Here is a 24,690-nt window from a genome sequence, read left to right as displayed (position 1 = left end):
TGTGCAAATAAATGTTACGTACATGTATATAGCGCATTATATTATAAATTAACTGTGCTTAAAACAGTCTTAGATCCCTTTCTATTGTTATATATGACGCTAGCGATTCGTATAATTATAATCAAAACTATTGACATAATAGTATACTATTGAAGAACTTGTACAGTACATAGAAATCTTTGGTTTTATTGGATAAAAATAGGTGAGTATTTAATATAGATGTAAATAAGAATGCACTGTGGTTTGATCTCATTTCTGTTTGTAATATTTTGAAATATTCCGAGGGTGTTGTAGAGTCTTGACCTTTGGAATGTTGTGTAGGATTAAGCAATCATACATCCATGGCAATAATATGAACACAAGCTTTATAGAACAGAAGCTCTAAACATTTCAATTAAGGGCCATTCATTGAGATACATGTATGGTCCAGGGCATCTACGTGATTTTAAGGATAAATAACACATTTAATCCGACAGCAACAAAAGAAATGAAAGAAATTTGTCTAGCTTCACCACCTTTTCGGTGTTTAATTACTCAATTACAGTGATTATACAACATCTAAAGCGGCGGACAAAATAGAGAACATATGCAAGTGAAGATTTCCATATTCATAAGTATTCATATCATACTATTCATTACTGTACCTTTGAAACAGTGATATGAAGTTTTTTAGTATTATATTGTACAGTCCAATGTGTGTAGGGATTTCAAATCTAGTTTTTAGTGTGAGAGTTTATCTTTTCTAAATGGTCAGATATTAAGAATTACAATTGAGAAACAAGGTGGAACTGGTTGCATAAATATATTATGGTAACAACATACTTCACTATAATTGTAAAGTATCGTACCTAAAACTATACATATTCTGTTTGCACAAACTAAATTACGTTAAATTACTGACAAGCTTATACAATTGCAGCATAATCCTATGTTTTTTTTATCAAACTACGTGTGATTTATCAGAAATATGAACTAAACCTTCTGATAAGTGACACAATGAAAAAGTAACCATGATAAAGTTCAATCATGTTAGATGCTGTTATGGGTTTTGTCACGCTTAGCGTTTGTACCGCGGTTCATTTGTAAACTGTGTAAACTCGATATGATAAGGATTACAATTAATGTAGATATGTATTTGACATTACGAGGAAACCTACTAGGGTTTTCGATACCATCAAAGTGTAACTTCTTCCTATCGTATTTGTATTAAAATCTGAGTTCTTGTTAAAATGGGTTAAAGTTATTACCATTTTCCATAACTGGTAATGCTGATCGACCTATAATGAACGTATTCAGGAAGCAGGTTAATTACCTTCATTTCCCTTTGATATCCCAAATAAATGATCGGAATACGTGTTGTGGCACTGCATAATGTTTGCACAATAATTTAAATCGGTGATAAACGTGGCTATCAAAATTGGCTTAGAATTTTTTTTTTTTAAGTTCTTTGAGATCGTGTTTTCCTTAACATTTACCATTATCATAGTAATTTATCCATACGAAATATATTGCTATAAATTTCACACTGATATTGACAATTGAACTATCAATGAAATTTCAATGCTTACAACTTATTTATCTAATTCATTCCGTCTTTTTAAGTATTTTAGATAAAGACAATATATTTCGTTACTTCAGGAGGTGAAGGGGACGAATCGTAAATTGTTATTGCATTAAAGTAAGAACATAAATAATTGTTCTGATTTTCTGTTGTTTGTTTATTTATTGTTGCTTTTTTTGGATTAAAAAAAGAAGATATTTTATCGTCATTTAAATCACAAAAAATAACAACAGAATGATAATATATACATAATTAATCATAATACTACATGATATTGAAGTTACATTACTTTAGCATGAATGAAATATATGATTACAAAATCGCACATTTTCATTTTTACATCGCCATATCAAACTATTACAAATGCATAACAAAGCCTATATACGCTTGGTTCCTAATTATTACAGAAATATAATAGAATCATATACAGTTGGAAGTTATTACTCATGTATAAAAATATAACATGTTGTGCAATAAATGAATAATATTTCAAAAAAGAGCCTTCCGCAAACACACATACACGCGCGCACACACTCAAAGACACACAGACAGACAAACATAAAATGTGACCTATCCACCCTCCCTCTACATACCCAAAACTGTCCAAACTCCACAACCCCCCCCCCCCCTCCCTTTTCGAACCCAGCCACATCTACACAGTCGTTTGAAATCCAGTCTCTTCCACGTCCCACTTGGAGTCTGAGATAGAAATATTAGCAATGTTAACGATACAAAAATGATAAAGCAAAAATAGTAATCAGATATATGGTAACAGGGTAGAAAAAGATAGTGAGATAGACGGATTAAAACTAATGCTGTTGTCACAACTCGCCGTACGTCTTTTTGCATCTTATGATGCACCAAATTTAGTTACAAGCGCATATTACATGCTGGACACTGTTAAATTAGAAGATGAAACTCGAAATTCATAAATGAACAACACCTTTTGCAAGTTATAACTTCTAGAAGACTTTTCAATGGTAATCAACAGTTGGCCTACACAAACTTTCCCTATCACAGGCACATGACAAGGGAGGTAGGATGGGGTGTCAATAGTTCGTTTACATTTTAATGCAAAGGAATAAAACATATTCGATCAATAGTTTTCTCATATTCTACACAAATTAATTTAGATCAATTGGAGCAAATGAATGTTCAAATATTAAACTACAAATAGATGCAATTAGAAAAAGTATGGTCCAAATAATTACGGCGATTTCGCGATCTCTAAATTAGATGCCGTATCGGAATGCGCTACAGCTAAAGAAAAGATCATAAAAACAACGAGAACTTAATTTGCACACAAGAGTTTGTTTACTCGAGCGATTTAAAAAAAAAGCAACTCAACGAAGGTAAGGTAATTGCATAAATTGCAACTCAGTATATCAAACAATCAGTTGGTGTCACTTTCGACAAACAATTTTGATGACATTGTCTGTCAAAATGAACATTTCCAGAACCTTGGTGATATCAGAATTTCGAAATCTTACCGATTTTTTTTTTGAGATATGGAACAGTCGGCGAATGAAGTTCACACGCGAACTATGGTCACACCACCATACGTATGTAAAATCCAAGAAAAGGTTGAGTTTTTGCAAATATGAGAAAATGATTGCAAGCTTTCTTGTTTTTTAACGTAATTTTGTGAGAGTATCACCGTAGAAATGTCCATCGATAGGAGTCGCTCTTCAAATGCCCTCACATTCGAAATATCACAAAAAACAGCTGAAGAGTTTGGACAATTTAACCTGTCATGCCACATATTTCTGTAGTCCAATACACACACTTCTGTGTTCATGGTATTCATTGCTAGAGACTTTCAACACAACTGTTCGATTTTCTTATCATTTGCATGATTTCAAAACATCACAGTAAACACCACTTATGTGTGCTACCTTGTATAACGATGATCAACCTTTCCCAATCATGGTAATTGCTTCGGACAGCTGACTTTACACTAAAGTCTTAGGACCGGAACTCAACCTTCTTCTTAAACGGGTATAACATTGTTCATTTGCCGGTTTGATCTCATGCTCTTCTGGACCTTTGCCCAGAAGACCTCTTGACCTTCTTCATCCTCTGTCCACAACAAATAAGGCTTGTTCCGACTCAGCAAGAGTCTAACAAGGTACGGTAAATGGTCATCATCGATGTCTTCAAGGAAAATCAGGATGACCTTCTCCAACTTGGTGTCATTCATGTGCTCCACTGTCATACGGAGCTTGGTCATGTACCAGGTATCATCTACAGACTGGTTGCTAAGCAACAATATTGTCTTGTGGCTGTTTTCGATGACGTCATAGATGGCGTTCAAGTAGAACGATCCTGGGTGAAGATCGGCATCGCCAAATATGACGCGCTCCAGATGAGGCATCCTCTGCTCCAGAAAAGGTTTCATGCAGTCATTCACCCACCATTCATCGTCATCATGGAACATGAGGTTGAGTTGGTATTCATAGTCATCCGGATTTCGATCTTCAGTGATCTCATGGTAACCAACGATGGCCAACTTGAGGAGGTACAACTTATAGTTTATCCACCAACGGTTGAGATACACGAGTATACCGAGGGTTAAAACTAAAATCGGCGCAAAACAGGCGGAAACGATAATCATGGTATTGATGCCACAATATTCATCCGGATGGAACGACCAAATTATTTGATTGACCAACACCTTTAAGGAGCTGCTAGAACAACGGGTTTGATTTTTGGGAGCAAGATCTATTTTTCCTTCGACCTCGTTCAACCATTGTCTAAACCAGGCAAGTTGGCAATCGCAGGTCAAGGGATTGTATGCAATATTGAATCTAATCAAACTTGACGGCATGAAAGTGTTGGAGGCTACGGTCGAAATGTGATTATTTTGTAAGTACAACTGTTCAAGTTCATTTGTGCCCATAAACAGCCCTTGATGGATGAATTTAATTAAATTATTCTGCAGCCGCAACACCTGTAAATTTTGCAAACCTTGAAAAGCGTCCTTCGGAATACTGGTTAAGTCATTGTCTTGCAGACTAAGCTGAAGCAGGGTCGTTAAGTTTGCAAATGTTCTTGAGGCAACTTGTTTTATACAACAACTTGTTAAGTCTAGCTCAACAAGATTTCTAAGCGGGGTAAATATGCCAGGAAGAGCGTGCGTGGTATTTAAAGAGTTTTGCCGTAGTTTAAGAATCCGCAAGGAGACTAAGCCTGAGAACAACGATGTTCCTGTCTTTAAATCAACTAAATCCTTAACTTTGAGATTTGACCGCGACATATTGAGAACCCTCAGCGCATGTGTGTTCGTAAACTGGTAAATTGATGAAATTTTCAACGGGCTATATGAAATATCCAGATTAAGTAGATTTTGCATATTTTTAAACGAACCTTTCATGGTGAATTCATTTGAATGCGACATGTCGAATAATTCTAAGGAACCGACTGAAGTGAGGGCGTCCCCTAATATTCGCAAACGTTTGGCATTGCCAGAAAGATTAAGTGCTTTCAAATTTTCCAACCCAGTGAAGGTTTCATGATAAAGGGTTTTTATAAAGTTTTTTGTAAGAACAAGAGTCTGAAGATTAGTTACCTCCCATGGTCTGAACGTAATGCTACGGATGCCACTTTGATCTATCACCAGGCTACGAAGAAACAATGATCCGTCAAACCATTGGGGATTTAATGTCACGAGGTTATTACGTGACAAATCAATTTTCTTGAGGTTTGAGGCGCAAGCGAACGAGGCGCGTGGAAGTGACTGTATTCTATTCCCATACAAATTTATGTTTACCAGTGCATGTAAGCCACAAAATGATTCATTATTGATGTTAGATATACGATTTCCTCCAAGGCTCAGGACTTGCAGTTTTTCCAGACCACGCAGAGCAAACCCTGGAATATGTTTTAAGATGTTTAAATTTAAATTAAGGTCTTTAATCAGTGGCACATTTTCTTTTCGCATCGACGATATGTTCGCTGGATGAATGTACTTAATGCCTGAAGAATCAATCAGAAGTCGCTCGATTTCAACATGGCCCATGAAATACCGGACGTCGAAAGTAGCTAACTTGATATTGTTCATGTTCAGAGTACCTAATTTGGGCAAATGTCCAAACGCCTTAGATTGAATAAACGTCACATTGTTATCATTTAAATTAAACTTATCGACAGAGCAATTTCTCCAAGGTAAAAAGTCATCCTGATTTATAGTTGTAAATTTGTTGAAGGATAGATCTACTGCCGACATATTCCGCCATCCATAACAGTTTTCACACTTCTGAGTACTGACCAAAGTGTTGGATATGTTACTGATGTTGTTGTGTGATAAATTTATTATACATAAATGAGCATTCTTCTGAAGATAATAGATAGGTAGAAAAGTAATTAGGTTATGATCTAGTTTCAAGTCCTGTAATTGTGGTAGAGGTTTGAATGTTCCACTATCAATGAAAGCAATGATATTATTACCAGCATTCAATGTTTCAAGTTGGTTGTAATTCAGGAAAGACCTGTTTCCAAGTTCTGCTAATTGGTTATGATGGATGGATAAGCCCAGCAGGCCATGCGGTAGGTCTTGGGGAACTGAGGTTAGATTGAGATGAGCGCACTTAGCCGCGAAGAAATGAAGCTTGACTGGGCATCTATAGATTGGCTGTGGTGAACGGAGTGGGATATCCACTTTAACACTGTGCACGATACCTCCCCAAAATATTATTATCAAGATCAAGAGTGTTCGCGTCAAGGAATCCATCGTGAGTTGAACCATCATGATCGTTCTCCATAAGTACACTGAGCTGTTTGTTAATATCAAATTAGCGATAACACTGATTTCCCATGCTTGGTTTCTGGAATAGAAGATACTACAGGTGCTAGTTATGGCGACATTCTCTCAGGCTCGTAAGTTATATCGAAACTAACGAGTCAGCAAGTAAACTACTAAAGTCAATCAAATATACCACTAGCGCAGTTCAAGCTTTTGTATTCATGGGGCAAATAGGTGTTGTTATTACGAATACATACCATTGCTGGCTTAACGACAGTATCTATAGCTCATTCAGACCAGTAAATAACCCGTATTGATCACGCACTTAAATTTAAGTGATAAGTTATAATCAGCCAGTCATTAATTGGTTTGACAATGGAAATAAAAAGGGTTATAGGACAATTATGACCACTATTCAGGTCAAGTCCTTGAATCATCTTATTATTTTCTCCTTTTCTTTGTGTAACTTTCTCATAATTTCTCGATTCCTTTATTGCTGAAGTATCAATAAAGTGATGTTTAGTAAAAAAAAAATGTATCCTTTCACAACGCTAGTTGGAACATAAAAGAGGCTTCAAAGGCACTTTCTTTGACCTAATGAGAATACATCGAAAGCGCTTGTGAAGTTTAATCCATGCCTTTTGTATATACCACCAAGCGTTGTAAATTGAATTGTTTTACTATTTTCACTTTGCATCTCGTTTGTCATAGTTTCTCTAAGCATTTTCAACACATACACATACACACACACACACACATGCACACGCGCACACACGCATATATATGTATATATACATACATTATTAAGAAAAAAGTAATGCAAAAGCATATCAAGTCATAATATAAAACGTTGTCCTTAAAATGCATACATTGTATAAACTAACCCCATGAATCGAGACCAGCAGCAACAATATAGTTGCAGCTCATAATGGGCTACCAGCCGTATTTTGTTCTTTTTCTCTGTATGATTAATTTGTATTTATTTTATCTCATTTTATTATACGGAAATAAAAACAAAAACACACAATAACAAAGAGAGAGGGATGCAGAGAATTAATACTACTCTATGTCATGTCTATTAAAGAATTTACATCTACTCTAAATAAAACCAATCTTGATTAAAATATTATGATAGAAAAGGGATAAACAGCAGAAACATAATAACTATTGGCACATATTTTTACCTACAGCTAAGTGATATCCATATATTCATTTAGTCAAGACTTGCACTAATTAAGAACACAATAACAGAATGTTGATACTTCTAAAATTATTTTACATTACAATAATTGAGGCTTCTTCAATTTATAGCAGACATTACAAAAATCAATAGCCGACGGCCAAAAAATTAAAGAAGCGCTGTAAAATAAATGTACCGATTAACATCTGGGTGGAGAGTGGCAACTATGAACAAACGAAACCCTAACCATTGGATTGGGAGTCAAGTAAATGAACCAATATACTATAACACATCCACATGAACATCTTACCCTTGAACATCTTACCCATTTAGCAAGATTTTCATGATAACTTCCAAACATGAGGACGCCCTAAGTGGATATGATGCGTATACGAAATTTATGCAATGTCAGTATCTATCCTTAAATGCTGTGAATAAGTGGTTTGCAATGAAGCAATAGTCGGAGAAGTGGTAGTAGAAGTAGTAGCAGCAGCAGTAGTGGTAGAAGTAGTTGCAGCAGCAGCAGTAGTAGTAGTAGTAGTAGTAGTAGTAGTAGTAGTAGTAGTAGTAGTAGTAGTAGCATTAAAGGTAGAAGTAGCAGCAGCAACAGCAGCAACAGCAGCAGCAGCATTAGTAGTAGTAGTAGTAGTAGTAGTAGTAGTAGTAGTAGTAGTATAGTAGCAATATTAGTAATGGTTCTTTAAATATTCATCTGGAGCCAACTGGCGGAATTGAAGAACTTCGTACAAAGTAGAAAGAACATAATTAACATAAACAAATTGAACAATAACAATAATGCTTTGTAGCAGACATAAAATGCATTTAAATTGAATTCAATATTGGGGGGGGGGTTAAATAAACAAATATACAGGTGAATAAATTACACATCGGTTGACAATATGTGATCACAGAATTACGTCGTTCTTCAGAAATTATATTTATTTTCAGATGAGCGAAAGATAACTAGAGGACAGAGAAAACTTGGTAGAACATGAAAAATGCAGACGGGTAGAGAGAGAGAGAAAGTGTGTAAGAGTAGAGAGATGGAGAGGGGAGAGTTAGAGTGGGGAAAGAAGAGTAATGGTAGATTTATCATTAAAATGTTCCCCCTTCTTCTTAGATCTTCATATTTTCGTAAGCATCTTCCTTGTCAGCAGGTCGTGGCGTTTCGAATACTTCACCCCGATCACGTGAAGATCCTTTTGGTAGCTTGTGAGGGGCAGCGTCAAGTTCCATGTAAAGCTTCCCCATCCTGTTGTGGTCCGTTGTAACAGTTCTGATTGGCTGTCTGAGGATACTTCCCTTGTTGCTGACTACTAGCTTCTTTTGCTGATCTCCTGCAGATGTAGAGACCCAATTAAACATGACAGATAAATAAACCATATCATATTTCTTAACTGCATTTAACAGTGACAAGATGACAGTGAAAGAGAGTTAGCATTTTCTCTAGTTACCTGAATTTTTATTTTAAAATACATGTATAAATGAATGAAATTGACATTGTGGAAGAAACTGTCTGGGGGCAATTGAAATAAGGTTGATTATTTAGAAGAAGGGAATCGGTGTATAATACAGGTTTTGTAATCACCATTTAGAAGGAAATCGACTTTGTCAGTCTTGTTGAAATTAAGTCAGCTGTGCATGCACTGCACACGGAAATGCACAGAGCTATAGTGAACTGCACACATTATAATGAATATTATATCTCGAAAGTGAAGTCCAGGGCCTGTATTCATTAAATTTTTCAATCACGACAATGTTTAACTATCTCTTATGTTTTTGCATAGAGAAAGGTCTTTGCATTGGTAAAGGGCATTGGTGGTAAGGATTTTACCCTATTAAAGGTTTAGTTGATATTCTAAGATTCTGTCTGAGTTAAGCCCCCATCATACCAAACTAGTTTTCACTACGTTCTGGAGAATGTTGCCAAACGGGCTCATACTGTGTGCAAACGAGTGAACGTAGTAACATCTGTTTAAAAATGTCTTTGAAGTTTATTGAAAACGCGGCCGAGACTTTTAAGTTTAACTCGTATTGTTTCGAAAATAAGAGTATTAAGCGAAGAGTCATCTCTTTTAGGTGCCATACAATAGTCTGCCAACTTAACTTGACAAAAACGAGCAAAGCTCACAAACAAATGTTTAACAATAACAGCACTCAACTTTCACATTATTCTACAAAATAATAACAAGCTAGATGAATTCTCAATGTAACGTGCTTTGCTATGATACATACCTATACTTCCGCATCATTACTGTCACGATGATACAACCCAACAGGATACCAATAACTGCAACAGAGAGGAACCCTATTAAACCTGGGAAAGAAATGATATTGGCATTTTTTTTTAATCAACCGCCAACATACAAAGAGCACATCAATGTGCATCGTATAAAGGAAGGAATGTTTAGGAACCGTACGAAACCCCAATTCTGATAGACCTATAACAATGTGAACATTGTACATGTATATATTAATGTTATTCGTATCGTTGTATTAAACATTTACAACAATTGCAACTAACTGGTTACTGGAAACTAGAATAATAACTGATCCTAAATAATTAAATACAATTGGAACAGACTGTGTACCTCGTAATTATAGCAGTTTTTTTCCAAATTCTCTTCATATAAAAACATCTATCACTGTCCGACAGGACCCAAAATAAATGTATTTTGTTGAACTATAAAAATGTTTCATTGAAACTCTCCATATTTATTTTCTTATATTTGTTTTATACTTCGAAGTTTATATATTGCATACTTCTAGTAAAAGCGAACAAAGAAAAAACAAATCTTTTTTACCACAAGCTGCTTTTTATAAAATAAAAACAAATCAGAAAAAAATACACAATAAGTCTGAAGAAAACCAAACAATGTTTATGTCATTTTAAAGAGGTAAAAAACTTTATGGAGATCACTATCGAACGTTTATTCGTGATGTCTGTTTGTGATGTCATTCCCCTAGTATTGAACAACATATTTTTTACATTTACATCGTCTTATATTTCAAATCTTTTTTCAAGTCCATTGTATCACTCGTCAAGTGAACATTTTCTTTCACCGACCGGTGTCAATAATACACTGGCCACGAGGGGAGAAACTTTCAATAAATGAACTTGAGGAGAATTTCAATACCTAATCGTTTTATAATCAATAAGAAATTATGTTCTGATTACGCAATAAGTGATTGTCATGCACCACGGTCATTAATAGGTAACACACAAAGCTAATTGCCTTAGGATGGTCCGTCGGGAGTGTTCGCGATCGTGTTACTGACTTATAATTAAATCCGTCCAAGACACAATGGAAATGAATGGAATATATAACATTTAGTAGAATTTAATAAAAGTTAATGATATATACATGGTAAGCATTTGTAGGCTAATATAATAACTTGAAACTGAACTGACCATATGTGGCAGGCTGGGATAGACCAATCTTACTGCCATTCGTTGTCATGGTTGTAGAGGATTCCTGGCTCAATTCTGTTAATTCAATGAATGAAGATAAATCAGGCCTTTAGTTACATGCATATCGTCAATTAATTATTTTACAACTCACTCGTATATCCTAATCAAATGATCGGTGAAACGCGGTAACATGTGATTCGTTTACTGAAACTATCCGACGGGTTTATTGTGCATGTATTGACTACAAGAAGGCATTTGATTTGGTTGACAAGAGTTCTCTTTAGAATAAAATACTTTAAAATAATGTCGATGGTAACTATTTCCATGTAATTAAGCATATGTACGCTCAGGGTAACTCATGTGTACTTTTAGGTTCAGAAAAATCTTTATTCTTTATTTGATTGTAACATTGGTGTGCGACAAGGAGAAACTTTATCTCCGATGCTATTTGCCCTTTTTATAAATGGTTCAAACAATCTATTTGCGAAAAGTCTAGAGGAGTAGATGTTCTACCTGACTGCGTATCAAAACGGTATATATGTATATCGTCCTCAGACTGTTTACAATACTGTATGCAGCTGGATGGACGATGGCTCTTCAATGAGCTCATACGCCCTTAGAGGTATATTTCTGTTTGTTTATTTCTACCGGAGTATCCAGCTACCCTCCTAATCAGACCCCTCGTGAGCTCTAAAAGAGATGTTGGTTTTAAATAGCAGCTGACAGCCCGGCCCTGGAACAGGTAGTACTGGTTTACAGGGTACCAGTAGCAGATCGACAGAACTGACGGTCAGCCCAGATGACCTGCCTTTGCAATTTACGAGTTGTGTAGGTTCGCATGGTGAAACAGACAGAAGTGTATATACATGTACAAGTTTCCCGAAGCATATTGCTTATAGTCATTGGCGTCGACTGGTGTGGACTGAAAGAAGAGTCATAACGTTTCAATAACCATTCTCTGTGTAGAGCATTAAGATTATTCTTTCCTAAATAATTATTTTCATAACTTTTGCCGAAAGATCCACACAAGTTATTTTAAGGACTACGTACACGGTGTTTTTTGAAATACAATGCAGAATTGTCTTGAAGAATTCCTTGGGATAAACAAAATCTATTTAACGGAAATAAAATTTCATATTAAACAACAATTAATTGCTAGTAATATATTAACGTTGTTGTTGCTGTTCTTGTTCTGTCTCGTTTTGTGTTGTGTTTAAACTGCAATTACCATGTCCGATGCACAAGACACCAACATCCTCCGAGTGATCACAGTCATGGGCTTCGTAGTCACTTCTTCGACAATGGCCTATGTTTGCTTCTGTACCCTCGCATTCCACTTCATCCAGAACAATAGGTCCAGGTCCTGGTCCAAAGGCAGCGCAGCAGGAGAAGTTCTCCGCCCGTTCGTAGCCGAGCATTCGGCAAACTACGTTTGCATCACTTAGGTCCCAGTTGTCATCACACACTGTCCCCCAAGTACCAAGGTATAAAATCTCAACACGGCCTTCTTTGTCAGATTTTCCGCCGACCAAACGAACCCGAAGATCATCTGAAATAATGTGACAACAATATCAAGGTAAGGGTTATTAGGTGATACGTAACGAAGTCTACGTATCACCTATTGATTTCGTCAAGATTTTTATTCCTAGTATTCTTCCTCGATTTTGTTCGCAGAATATCTCAAGACTGAATAAAGCCATTGGCATGAAACTTTCAATGATAATGGATCTTAGTCTAAATTAGAACTGCGTGACTTTTCAAAGACTCAAAGTCATTGTGACGTCATCCAGGCGCCATTTTGTGAAAATCAACTTATGATCATATCTTCATAACGGAAAGTAATTTTTCATTCATATTTATCATGAATAAGATCAATATCCGTCCGGTCAATTTCAGGTCAATAAACGTGCGCAAATTAGCGCGTGCGCGTTTGTCCGCGCGTTTACGCGCGCGCAAAAATTTAAAATGCTCTAAATCATCCCAAATTTTTTTTGCATACGTTTCAGGCCATATGGAGCATTTGACAAAAAATCACGCTCACGCGCATGCGCGCGCGTTTTTTGCGCGTACTAGCATTTTGCAACATAGTATCGCCGGATTTTCTCTATCATCTTATTTGGCACATTTTTCCAAGCATTTTGATAACTTGTTCATCTTTTAATAACGCAATGAGCGTCCGTCAAAGTTGACAGTGCGCGCGGACCTGCGTTATCTTTATCCACAATACATGAGCAAAAACATGCCTATACAAAATTCTTTGTTTCCCTTCAGAATAGATAAGAACTACCAATATTTTTTCATATTTAGATAGATTATGAGTCGTAAATATGATTTCATGTCTCATTTGACCCTCAATTAACTCATGACGTCACCATAATGTCCTCCAAACTCACAGATTTAATTTGCATGTTATGACGTCAGCAATTTTTTCAAAAATTGATTGTATCTCTGTAAATATTGATTGATTTTCTTTCAAATTTCGATATGTTCTAGCTGAAACAATTTTCTACAAATCTAGCGTCCACAATTTTTCATTTTGACAAAGGCATCATGGCGTATTTTTGCAATTAAAGGAGGCATGTCAATTCTTCACATTTTGCGTGTATTCTCTATGGGACATGACTTTTTCTCAAAACTGGATTCTACACTCTTGTCTTTCACGAGCAAAATCTCCGTTGTCTTAGCTTAGTTTTTGCTGAGCTTCGAATATGTTGTAGCTGAGACAATAATCTATCACACGTTTGCCTTTCATTTTTCGATCAGATGCCGGGATTATGCTCATATTTCACTTGCAAAGTAGGATTTGATAATTCCATTTCCCGTTTACGTGTAATCGCTATGGGAAATGTTTTGGTATATCGGTAACGCACTTGACCTCCATCCTCGAGATCCATGGTTCGAGTCCGGGTGTCTCCAACAATATTTGTCTTCACTTTATTTTTTGACCTTTCACTGTACCATCTCCTTTGAGTATTAAAACACGTAGAATCGCAAATAATGTAATAAACAACCCTATTTTCTTTATTATTACCCTATTTTCACTTAATCCATTACTTTTTGCGTTTAATCCCTATGGGAGATGACTTTTTCTCAAATGTGGATTCTACATTCCTGTGTTTTGAGCAATATCGCCGATATTTCTGCTTGGATTTTGTTGATTTTTGAGTATGTTGTAGCTGAGACAAGTTTCCACGAGATTTATGTAGACTATCTAACATTATCATGACGTTATCATAGTCAAAAATTCAATCAAAGGTGACATGTCAATTATCATATATAACAATCCTCAATCGGATACCTGAAGGGGGCGCTATACCACTTTCAATCATGGTCATCTGGAAGGCATTGTTCTCAATTGCATCTCTCTCTCTCTCTCTCCTCTCTCTTGCTCTTTTACTTCTCCTCTCATGTTCTGCCCCTCTCCTTTTTTGGTCTGTCTCTGCATCTATCTATCTCTCTTCTCTTTCACCCTCTTCCTCTCTCTCTCTCTCTCTCTTGCCTTGCGTCCCTCTTATTCTCTTGGTCTGTCTCCCTCTGCCCTACAGTTGAAACTTGACTCATGGATAGACCATAATGGGAGTAGTAAACGAAATATGAAATCGTGAAAATGCGTTCTTTATTATGTTACACATGAGCATACGTATCACCTAATTCGTCAAAGTGACGAATTAAAGTCTAGTTACATATTGTGTTCATAATTTACAGGGCTAATCCTATTGCTAACTGTATATATTTGTATGAATGTCAAATAACGTGTTCAAATTAACGCCAAAGGGCTTCCCGGGAGGTTTCATGGTAGATAAGATACAAATAAATATTAAAAAATTGGCACGCGGAATGCGCATCGGCACGGGCGTAAATCTGCAATTGATACCTATTGTTCAGGGGGGGGGGATGATCTATTCATTGATCCCTCCTGAACAATAGGTATTACGTAAGGATTTACGCCCATGCGCATCGGTATTGCGTGCGTCCCCCCCCCCTTTACTCAGTGTTATTTAGGGTACGCATATGCATGTTCCCTCCTTTTGAAATCACCCCCCTAAGTCCGGTGTTTCAAGTCAATACGGGCCGGATTTTTGTGTACTACGAGCCGGACTTTGGTGCGTAAAAAAGTACCCCTTTACCGGACATTTTGTTAACACGCATGGTATCCCTCCGTTCACGGAGTGGGAGGGGGGGGGGGGCTGTCGTCGCTTTGTATTTGGATGCCCCGTGTTTCAGATAAAAACACAAATTGTGAACACCGAGAACTGCCAGCAAATACTTAGAAAACAGCTTATAACGTACAGTAAATATAGTGCCCTCATCGTTCCCTGCGTTGAGGAGTGTTTAAAGGGTTCTAGGACACCTACCCCCTGGACATCCACCCCCTATCGGAACAACTACCCCCGGACAACTACCCCCAGACAAATACCCCCAGACAACTACCCCCTAGGACAACTCCCCCCGGACAACTTTCCCAGGGGTTAGTTGATCCGGGGTATTTCTCCGGGTGGTAATAGTCCGGGGGCAGTTGTTCTAGGGGGTAGTTGTTCAGGGGGTAGTTGTCCGGGGGACAGCTGTCCCACGGGTAGTCGTCTTAGAGGGTGGTTGCCCTAGGGGGAAGTTGTCCTAGGGGGAGTTGACTGGGGGTGGTTATCCGTCGTGTGGATGTCCAGGGGTAGGTGTCCGGATATGGTATAAAAAAAAATGCATAAGGAAAATCTTCGTAAATCAACCTGCTGTTGATAAATATTCTTTAAAAGTATGTTTTTGATATATTTTGTTTGTATCTTTGCTTTTGTGGAAGGTATGTTTACATAATCAGATTAAGTACTGGACTGCTGGACAGGACATGCTAAACATGCTTTCTACAAAATGCAGTTGTTCTGTATCTTTCTTCTTCAAATTCAAATGATTTTATTTCTCATGCAAAACATAATACAATGAATATAAAGTATATTTTTTTTAAAAAGTAATGAAACAACAAATATAAAAGAAATAGCACGAGAAAAGAGGAACTAGCTTGTAGCAGAGCTTGTTGAAGTTTTAGTTCCTCAGATGCTGTTTGACAATACAACTTGAACAAAGTATACTCAGAAAATCAATAAATATACAAAATATGTAGCAAAAAGATTATCGAATTTTAGGGGGGGAAATTAAAAGAGAGGAAAAATGGAGGAACTTGAATAGTAGAAGGTAAAAAGAAAGAAAGATACAAAACAAAAAGAAAATGTATAATTGCGAAAGCTCTAGAAGGAGGTTAGATCAGTTAAATGAGGGAGAACGAGAACTGAGTTTTAATTTAACATGGATTGTTCAAACATTATTATGAAGCCCTTGCTTGACTCCTGTTGAGTGATTTGGTGCCTCCTAGAAACGTTGGAAAAGTGGTATAATTTCTGGCATTTCAAACTTGTTTCTTGAAATCTACACTACACTTCGTCCGGCCAAGTTGTAAGTGCACCATACTCAAGTTTGCTCATCCTTGACTCTACTGACAATACAGTTTTGGACACTCCATTATCAGTTGAACAATGGATCTGCTTTGTCCTTTCATAATTGTTCTCAGCTAAGCTGTCTGCTCTATAGGTACTGAATGCAATTACGTCATATATTGGCAGGTGATGTTGACCCTAACCCGAGGCCCAGAGATCCTGGTCCTATTCACCAACAAAAACATAAGGGCGTCTTGTGAATGCTTGTAGTTTAAGCCCCAGTCCCATATAAAGCCGGACCAGCACGGACGAGCACGGACCACTCCGGACCATCCTGGACCATGGTCTGGGGTGATCCGGGATGGTCCGGGATGTTTTGTTCAAAAAAGTGTGATGCTTTTAAGCTACAGTCCCATATACGTCCCGGACCGTCCCGGACCATCCCGGACCCCATCCGGGGTGATCCGGGATTTGGTCCGTGTTGACACCGTGTTGGCACCGGGGTGGTCCTGGATGGTCCTGGATGGTCCTGGGCGGTCCTGGGCGGTCAATAACTCACTCCCGGACTGCCACGGATCAACACGGACCGCCCCGGCGCCACTACGGATGACCCCGGACCCAGCACGGTGGCTACACGGATCACCCCGGATCAAACTATTGTCCCGGCAGTTTTTGACCGTCAAAAACATCCGGGGTCGACTCCCGGACCGCCCAGGACCATCCAGGACCATCCAGGACCATCCAGGACCATCCAGGACCACCCCGGTGCCAACACGGTGTCAACACGGACCGAATCCCGGATCACCCCGGATGGGGTCCGGGATGGTCCGGGACGTTCCGGGACGTATATGGGACTGTAGCTTTAGTGAAACGCCATGAGAGAGGGTCGTAGGCTTAGCGTAGGGGTATGGTTTATTTCAGGGTTTTCTACTTCTTCTTTTTGTTGTACGTTGCTTCTATACTCGACTGTCCCCTCACTCTTGCTCATTTTAATTGTTTCGCTATTGTACACATAGGGGCGGTACGTGACTTTTAGTGTTGTTATACCTTGGGAAATCCTCTCGAAATTCTTGACTATTAAATATGGTTTAATTCTTACCCATTTTTAAGCATGAAACTCCGAGATCGTATGTATGTCCACACCTAGTGTTACCCAGATCATAATATGGATCACACTCAAGAAGACTCGATTCTTTTCCAGAGCATCTCGGCCAACGTAGTAACACTTCCCCTGTCCCACGTCCGTATGATGAGGAGGTTGAATATGCTATAGCCCCGACGAATCCTAACATTCTGCAGACCACTTCTGAGTCCAACGAGGTCCAGCTGTAATGGCAGACAGTACCCCATGACCCGAAGTAGAACAACTCAATACGACCTTGGCTCTCATCCGGTCCGTCTACGAGGCGAACCTTGAGTTTAGCTGCAAGTGGAAATCACAAAATGAACGAAATGGATTTCATTAAGATTGTTTAAATCATTATTACGAAATAAGGAAACAAAAATTACCCAAACAATGTTACAGCCATGGCTTTAGATAATAATTTGGCCAATTCATGTTAAAGCCCCAGTCCCATATAAAGCCGGACCAGCACGGACGAGCACGGACCACTCCGGACCATCCCGGACCATGGTCTGGGGTGATCCGGGATGGTCCGGGATGTTTTGTTAAAAAAAATCGCAACCGCCGACCGTCTCCCCGGACCCAACACGGTACCACTACGGACCGCCCCGGACCGTCCGGGCATAGCCCCGGCAGCAGTACAGATCATTCCAGACCCAGCACTGAGCCGCCACGGACCGTCCCGGACCACCCCGGTGCCAACACGGTGCCAACACGGATGACAGCGGACCATCCCGGTGCCAACACGGATCATCCCGTGCTGGTCCAGGGTGATCCGTTTCGCCACCGTGCTGGGTCCGGGATCATCCGTAGGGGCGCCGGGGTGATCCGGGGTCAATAACTCACTCCCGGACTGCCGCGGATCAACACGGACCGCCCCGGCGCCACTACGGATAACCCCGGACCCAGCACGGTGGCTACACGGATCACCCCGGATCAAACTATTGTCCCGGACCGTCCCGGACCACCCCGGCAGTTTTTGACCGTCAAAAACATCCGGGGTCGACTCCAGGACCGCCCAGGACCATCCAGGACCATCCAGGACCATTCAGGACCATCCAGGACCAGCCCGGTGCCAACACGGTGTCAACACGGACTGAATCCCGGATCACCCCGGATGGGGTCCGGGATGGTCCGGGACGGTCCGGGACGTATATGGGACTGTAGCTTAAGGAGGCGATAGATCGTACGCCTTACTATAGCAAGTTCCTTAAAGCTACAGTCCCATATACGTCCCGGACCGTCCCGAACCGTCCCGGACCATCCCGGACCCCATCCGGGGTGATCCGGGATTCGGTCCGTGTTGACACCGTGTTGGCACCGGGATGGGCGGTCCAGGAGTGGACCCCGGATGTTTTTGACAGTCAAAAACTGCCGGGGTGGTCCGGGACGGTCCGGGACAATAGTTTGATCCGGGGTGATCCGTGTAGCCACCGTTCTGGGTCCGGGGTCATCCGTAGTGGCGCCGGGGCGGTCCGTGTTGATCCGTGGCAGTCCGGGAGTGAGTTATTGACCCCGGATCACCCCGGCGCCCCTACGGATGATCCCGGACCATCCCGGACCATCCTTTAAGCCCATCCTTTTAAGCCCCAGTCCCATATAAAGCCGGACCAGCACGGACGAGCACGGACCACTCCGGACCATCCCGGACCATGGTCTGGGGTGATCCGGGATGGTCCGGGATGTTTTGTTCAAAAAAAGTGTGATGCTTTTAAGCTACAGTCCCATATATGTCCCGGACGCGCGTTTCCGTTTTACACCCTGCCCTAGGCTTTTCGTCAAGAAATTACACGAAACATGCTGTATCCGAAGTCTAAGTTTGTTAAAGCCCCAGTCCCATATAAAGCCGGACCAGCACGGACGAGCACGGACCACTCCGGACCATCCCGGACCATGGTCTGGGGTGATCCGGGATGGTCCGGGATGTTTTGTTCAAAAAAGTGTCATGCTTTAAAAGCTACAGTCCCATATACGTCCCGGACCATCCCGGACCCCATCCGGGGGGATCCGGGATTCGGTCCGTGTTGACACCGTGTTGGCACCGGGGTGGTCCTGGATGGTCCTGGATGGTCCTGGATGGTCCTGGATAGTCCTGGGCGGTCAATAACTCACTCCCGGACTGCCACGGATCAACACGGACCGCCCCGGCGCCACTACGGATGACCCCGGACCCAGCACGGTGGCTACACGGATCACCCCGGATCAAACTATTGTCCCGGACCGTCCCGGACCACTCCGGCAGTTTTTGACAGTCAAAAACATCCGGGGTCGACTCCCGGACCGCCCAGGACCATCCAGGACCATCCAGGACCATCCAGGACCATCCAGGACCACCCCGGTGCCAACACGGTGTCAACACGGACCGTATCCCGGATCACCCCGGATGGGGTCCGGGATGGTCCGGGACGGTCCGGGACGTATATGGGACTGTAGCTTAATATCGACGTCAAGAATAGCGAAGCCAAAGCTTATGTACAATTTCAATTGGGGATGCGAGGGTCTTCTTGTTCAAGACGGTTTTCCCGATATATTATTGTTTTGTTATCGCTGGGCTAAATTTTGCGAGCTGATCACGCATCCTCACGCTCTTAGAGTATTGCGTATTAATGGATAAAAATAAATGATACGACTAGGAAGATCAACTAGTATAGAGAGTTAGCTAGCGCTACGTGACGTTTTCAGAGTTCTGGTGGTGTGCAGAGCGCCGAGGCAAGATGTGGACGACTAGACTCCGAATACCAGTCGGTTTGTAAAATTTTATTGGAGAAAAGCCTAGGGCAGGGTGTAAAACGGAAACGCGCGTCCCGGACCGTCCCGGACCATCCCGGACCCCATCCGGGGTGATCCTGGACCGCCCCGGCGCCACTACGGATGACCCCGGACCCAGCACGGTGGCTACACGGATCACCCCGGATCAAACTATTGTCCCGGACCGTCCCGGACCACCCCGGCAGTTTTTGACCGTCAAAAACATCCGGGGTCGACTCCCGGACCGCCCAGGACCATCCAGGACCATCCAGGACCATCCAGGACCACCCCGGTGCCAACACGGTGTCAACACGGACCGAATCCCGGATCACCCCGGATGGGGTCCGGGATGGTCCGGGACGGTCCGGGACGTATATGGGACTGTAGCTCAAGCTACAGTCCCATATACGTCCCGTCCCGTGTTGGCACCGGGGTGGTCCTAGATGGTCCTGGATGGTCCTGGATGGTCCTGGATGGTCCCGGGCGGTCCGGGAGTCGACCCCGGATGTTTTTGACGGTCAAAAACTGCCGGGGTGGTCCGGGACGGTCCGGGACAATAGTTTGATCCGGGGTGATCCGTGTAGCCACCGTGCTGGGTCCGGGGTCATCCGTAGTGGCGCCGGGGCGGTCCGTGTTGATCCGTGGCAGTCCGGGAGTGAGTTATTGACCGCCCAGGACCATCCAGGACCATCCAGGACCATCCAGGACCATCCAGGACCACCCCGGTGCCAACACGGTGTCAACACGGACCGAATCCCGGATCACCCCGGATGGGGTCCGGGATGGTCCGGGACGGTCCGGGACGTATATGGGACTGTAGCTTTTAAAGCATCACACTTTTTTGAACAAAACATCCCGGACCATCCCGGATCACCCCAGACCATGGTCCGGGATGGTCCGGAGTGGTCCGTGCTCGTCCGTGCTGGTCCGGCTTTATATGGGACTGGGGCTTTAAGCAATAACATTAGGATGATGGTATACAAAATATAATCACAATTGAAATTAAACCTGCGAAGTAGAAAATGATGAATTTCGTGCTTTTAAGTATATGATTCACAAGCATTTTCTTTCAGTAGCCGCTTTAAAAAATATAGACAAGTCATTTTCATGCGATTGCATTATGAAAGAAACGTTGGGGAATCGATCAGAAAAATTTGATCATCTAGCATATAAGTATTGGTGTGTACTGCAAGGTTCTGGAAACATCAACATGATAACAAATTTGGCCCATTCTTGGTAAGGTTACATGCACTGTACACATACAGATGTATATGGCACTGGTTTTTTTTAACATATACCAAATGTGTCCACAAAAGGGTCAAAAATGAAATTATGTTTGCTTACTTCAAACGTGTATTTTTAGGATCAGGACTATTCATATTTATGAGAAATGCAAATTTTGGAGCTTAATCTATGTCCTTATTTATTCACCAGATATGAATACTATGAGTTCTTACAATTTTATTGTGAACTATAGCATATCTAATAACTGTGATATAAAACTCATTTACTATTAACTACACCTTTAAATATGTTGGGTCTTTAAGAATATGTTTCAGAGATTATTCATGCAAATTTTTGAGTTTCTATCTTAAAAAATACAGATTATGTATACCTTGAAAGTGAAAAATAGCTCTAAATTTGGGTTTTGACAATAACAAGTTTTAATTTCAATAGGTAAAATACTTTTTCATAGGTCAAACTTATTTTATTATAACAACTGATGATATAAGGTAAATACATGCCAAAAAAATTGGGAACCAGTGCATTGCATAATAATTTTCATATGTCACACCACTGATGTTTCGGACGTTACACACTGTTAACATCATAACTTTATCCAAGTTAATTGCTTTTCTTTAGGTATTATTGACCTCATTTACATTAATTGTTTGCAGAATAATACCTCTGTAACATTTATTGATTTTTTTCTTCAGTTTTAATTAGTTTAGCACATACCGTACATGTATACCAAGTTTGTCTTCATCGACCACTCAATTTATAAGGTATTTGTAAGGTATATTATTCATTTCAAGAACGTGTACCGGTATTTAAAAGTGCTTATGTGATCCAACAGTGAAATATGAAGCTAATAGCAATTGTCGTCATCAAAACTCCTTAGAAAATTCACTTAGAAACATACTCTTTATTGCATGTTATGAACAACAGTGTGAAATGTACATGCATGCTATGTTTTGTTTCGGATGTTACACAATGTTAACATTTCAATGAGATCATCAATTTCTATAAACTCTACAATAGATGTTTAATCAGCTTGCTAATGTCCTTCAACTATATAGTGTGTCATTCAATAATATCACTAACACATACATGTATGTAAGCAAAACATTGACAAATCTTTTTAAAAGTAAAACTATGAAAAAGTACCCCCAGTCCTGTAAGTAATAAGAAATAGGTGAATCCTAATTTATGTACATCTCAAGAATGAGACATTTCAGATGTATTTTCAAATTGTGTATGTTTTAGGTTATAATACTACTGTAGTAACAATCATCCTTTACCACTATTTGTATTAGTAGGCTGTTTCAAACGACAACATTTTGTAATGCTCTTAAATAAGTATTTATTTATTTATTTACTTGATGACCGATTGATGAATGGATGGATTGATTGGTTGGTTGGTTGGTTGGTTGGTTGGTTGGTTGGTTGGTTGATAGATCTTAACTCTTGCTGTGCCGATATCACAGGTGACAAACAGTATACAGTGTAGGTTAAACATGTACCGTATTTACCGGCGATAAGGCCGCAGCGCCGCACCCCCAACTTTGACATTTCGTAGAGGGAAAATAAAAACGGACAGCCCATTTATATTTTACACTAGCTTATACATTTTGTATGTATGCATACATTTGAGGAAGATACTACCAGTGGTGGATCCAGGGGGGGGGGGGCTCAGGGGGCATGTACCCCCCCCCCCCCCGGCCAAAACAAAAATGTTGAAATCAGCCCCAAATTCGCCCAAAATGTACTGGCAAACAGGGACGTGCCCCCCTTCCCCCGGGCCCCCCAAAATAAAAAATAAAATAAATTAGTCCGTACTCCTCCCCCACCCGCCCCACTGAGCGAATTTGCGGCCAGCGCGATTTTCAAATATTTGGGAGCAAAAAACAAAAAAAATAAATGTGCTCTTACCAATCCCCCCCCCCCCCCCCCCGCTTATTCAGCGGCTGGCTGAGTCGTTGCGATTTTTTGGGACCAATACAAAAATATTTATATGTCCTCTCACCCCCCCCCCCCCCCCCCTGCGCCCCCCCCCCCCCCCCCCCGGGAAGAAATTCCTGGATCCGTCCCTGACTATATGTTTAGGATCATGAAATAAGTTATTAATGTTATGTCTTATTCTTTTATAGAGGTATGTACTTTCTACATAGATTAGTTACGTGTACTGAGTGCCCTTTTTAAAAGGTATTTTCAAATGAATATCCATATTTCCCATAAACTTTTAGACAAACATTTTAATTTGCTTGATTTTATCAACTGTATGTACGTGTATCAATACCCGTGTCATGTACATATACACTGGGTATTGCTTAAGTGGGTGATTTTGAGCTTTTGTAACCTACCAAATAGTTTAGATTGACCATACAATCTTTGGTTATATGACATAATTTGAAACAACCTCTGTAAAAATGAAAACCTGATGATTTGCAAATACACAGCAATGTAAATAGCAAGAGGAGAGGTTGAAAAATTGAAATTTGCTATTTTCACATCTATCTTTGCCCCTCATTTGAACTAGTTAAAGTATGAAAATGTCTGTTAACAGTTTAATGTAACGTCCGAAACGTGCTAACAGCATACCAGAAAGTGCTGTTAAAATGGCTGAATATTTTTTATGAGTCACTTTTATTGAGATTTTTTCTGATAAATTACAATTAAGGATATACTAAAGCAGCCAGCCATGCCTTGCATCACAATGTGTGGCTTCAATATTTGATGTTTTATAAGTCAATTTGCAGAAAATTCAGATATTTTACGGAAAATTTCATTTTTTGCATCATATTTCTTCATATTCTTATATTTAGATCTAAATGAAATTCTCAAAATAGTGTTTTTAACAGGAGTGTGCATTGTGAAACCGTTACTTGCACATATGATCGATAATTAGTTGAAATTTGCAAACTATGTGTTAACAATCAAATAGTGTAACGTCCGAAACACCCTTCTTGAGCTTACACAAAATTATTGGATTTGAAAGACCTGATTTGTGTCTTGACTTATGTTAAGACTTATAATAACACATTTCATAATGATTTATTCATTCCAGATACCCTCAAATATGGATTATCATCATTTATTTGGTATTTTTTGTTTCGGACGTTACATTTGTTTCGGACGTTACAACTGTTAACGGAAAATTGGTTTTAACTATAAAATAGTATTGTAATGATGTATTGCAAATTTCTTTTTCGGGGTGGGTAGCCGCCATGAAATGTTTAACAAATGTTACAAGAAAAAGGTCGTGCAGTTCATATATTTTTTTG

At 40.1% G+C, this 24,690-nt stretch overlaps 2 protein-coding genes and 1 long non-coding RNA gene across 3 annotated transcripts in view; all 3 read right to left on the bottom strand.

Moving 5' to 3' along the window:
- Positions 1 to 2,159: 2,159 nt before the first annotated feature.
- Positions 2,160 to 5,878, bottom strand: LOC105437054 (toll-like receptor 13). Its single transcript, XM_011663232.2, has 2 exons — positions 4,928 to 5,878; positions 2,160 to 4,750 (listed from the first exon to the last, which is right to left on the bottom strand). Exons 1-2 carry the CDS (start codon positions 5,784 to 5,786, stop codon positions 3,552 to 3,554), a joined length of 2,058 nt encoding a protein of 685 aa, XP_011661534.2. The 5' UTR covers positions 5,787 to 5,878; the 3' UTR covers positions 2,160 to 3,551.
- Positions 5,879 to 8,731: 2,853 nt separating this feature from the next.
- Positions 8,732 to 10,969, bottom strand: LOC115923313. The gene is made up of 3 exons (XR_004063847.1): positions 10,895 to 10,969; positions 9,718 to 9,799; positions 8,732 to 8,819 (listed from the first exon to the last, which is right to left on the bottom strand). It is a non-coding gene; the product is annotated as an uncharacterized LOC115923313 (long non-coding RNA).
- Positions 10,970 to 12,060: 1,091 nt separating this feature from the next.
- Positions 12,061 to 24,690, bottom strand: part of LOC115923184 (deleted in malignant brain tumors 1 protein-like) — a 34,514-nt gene continuing 21,884 nt past the window's right edge. Inside the window, exons 6-7 of the mRNA XM_030983524.1 lie at positions 17,468 to 17,737; positions 12,061 to 12,443 (exon numbers count right to left, since the gene is read on the bottom strand). Of these exons, the coding sequence (XP_030839384.1) occupies positions 12,061 to 12,443; positions 17,468 to 17,737 (653 nt within the window). The remainder of the gene's footprint in view (positions 12,444 to 17,467; positions 17,738 to 24,690) is intronic.

The sequence above is a fragment of the Strongylocentrotus purpuratus genome, unplaced genomic scaffold (assembly GCF_000002235.5).
Source record: "Strongylocentrotus purpuratus isolate Spur 01 unplaced genomic scaffold, Spur_5.0 spur5_scaffold_13, whole genome shotgun sequence".
Taxonomy (NCBI): Eukaryota; Metazoa; Echinodermata; class Echinoidea; order Camarodonta; family Strongylocentrotidae; genus Strongylocentrotus; species Strongylocentrotus purpuratus.
The sequence above is the reverse complement of the archived record's forward strand: the minus strand, read 5'-3'. Positions and strand labels throughout refer to the sequence as shown.

Excerpts from the sequence above, each read along its gene's own strand:
- LOC105437054 (XM_011663232.2), bottom strand. The coding sequence starts at position 5,786 with ATGTCGGCAGTAGATCTATCCTTCAACAAATTTACAACTATAAATCAG. Across the intron at positions 4,751-4,927 it reads AAATGAATTCACCATGAAAG|GCTTAGTCTCCTTGCGGATT; the intron begins GTTCGTTTAAAA and ends CGTTGTTCTCAG.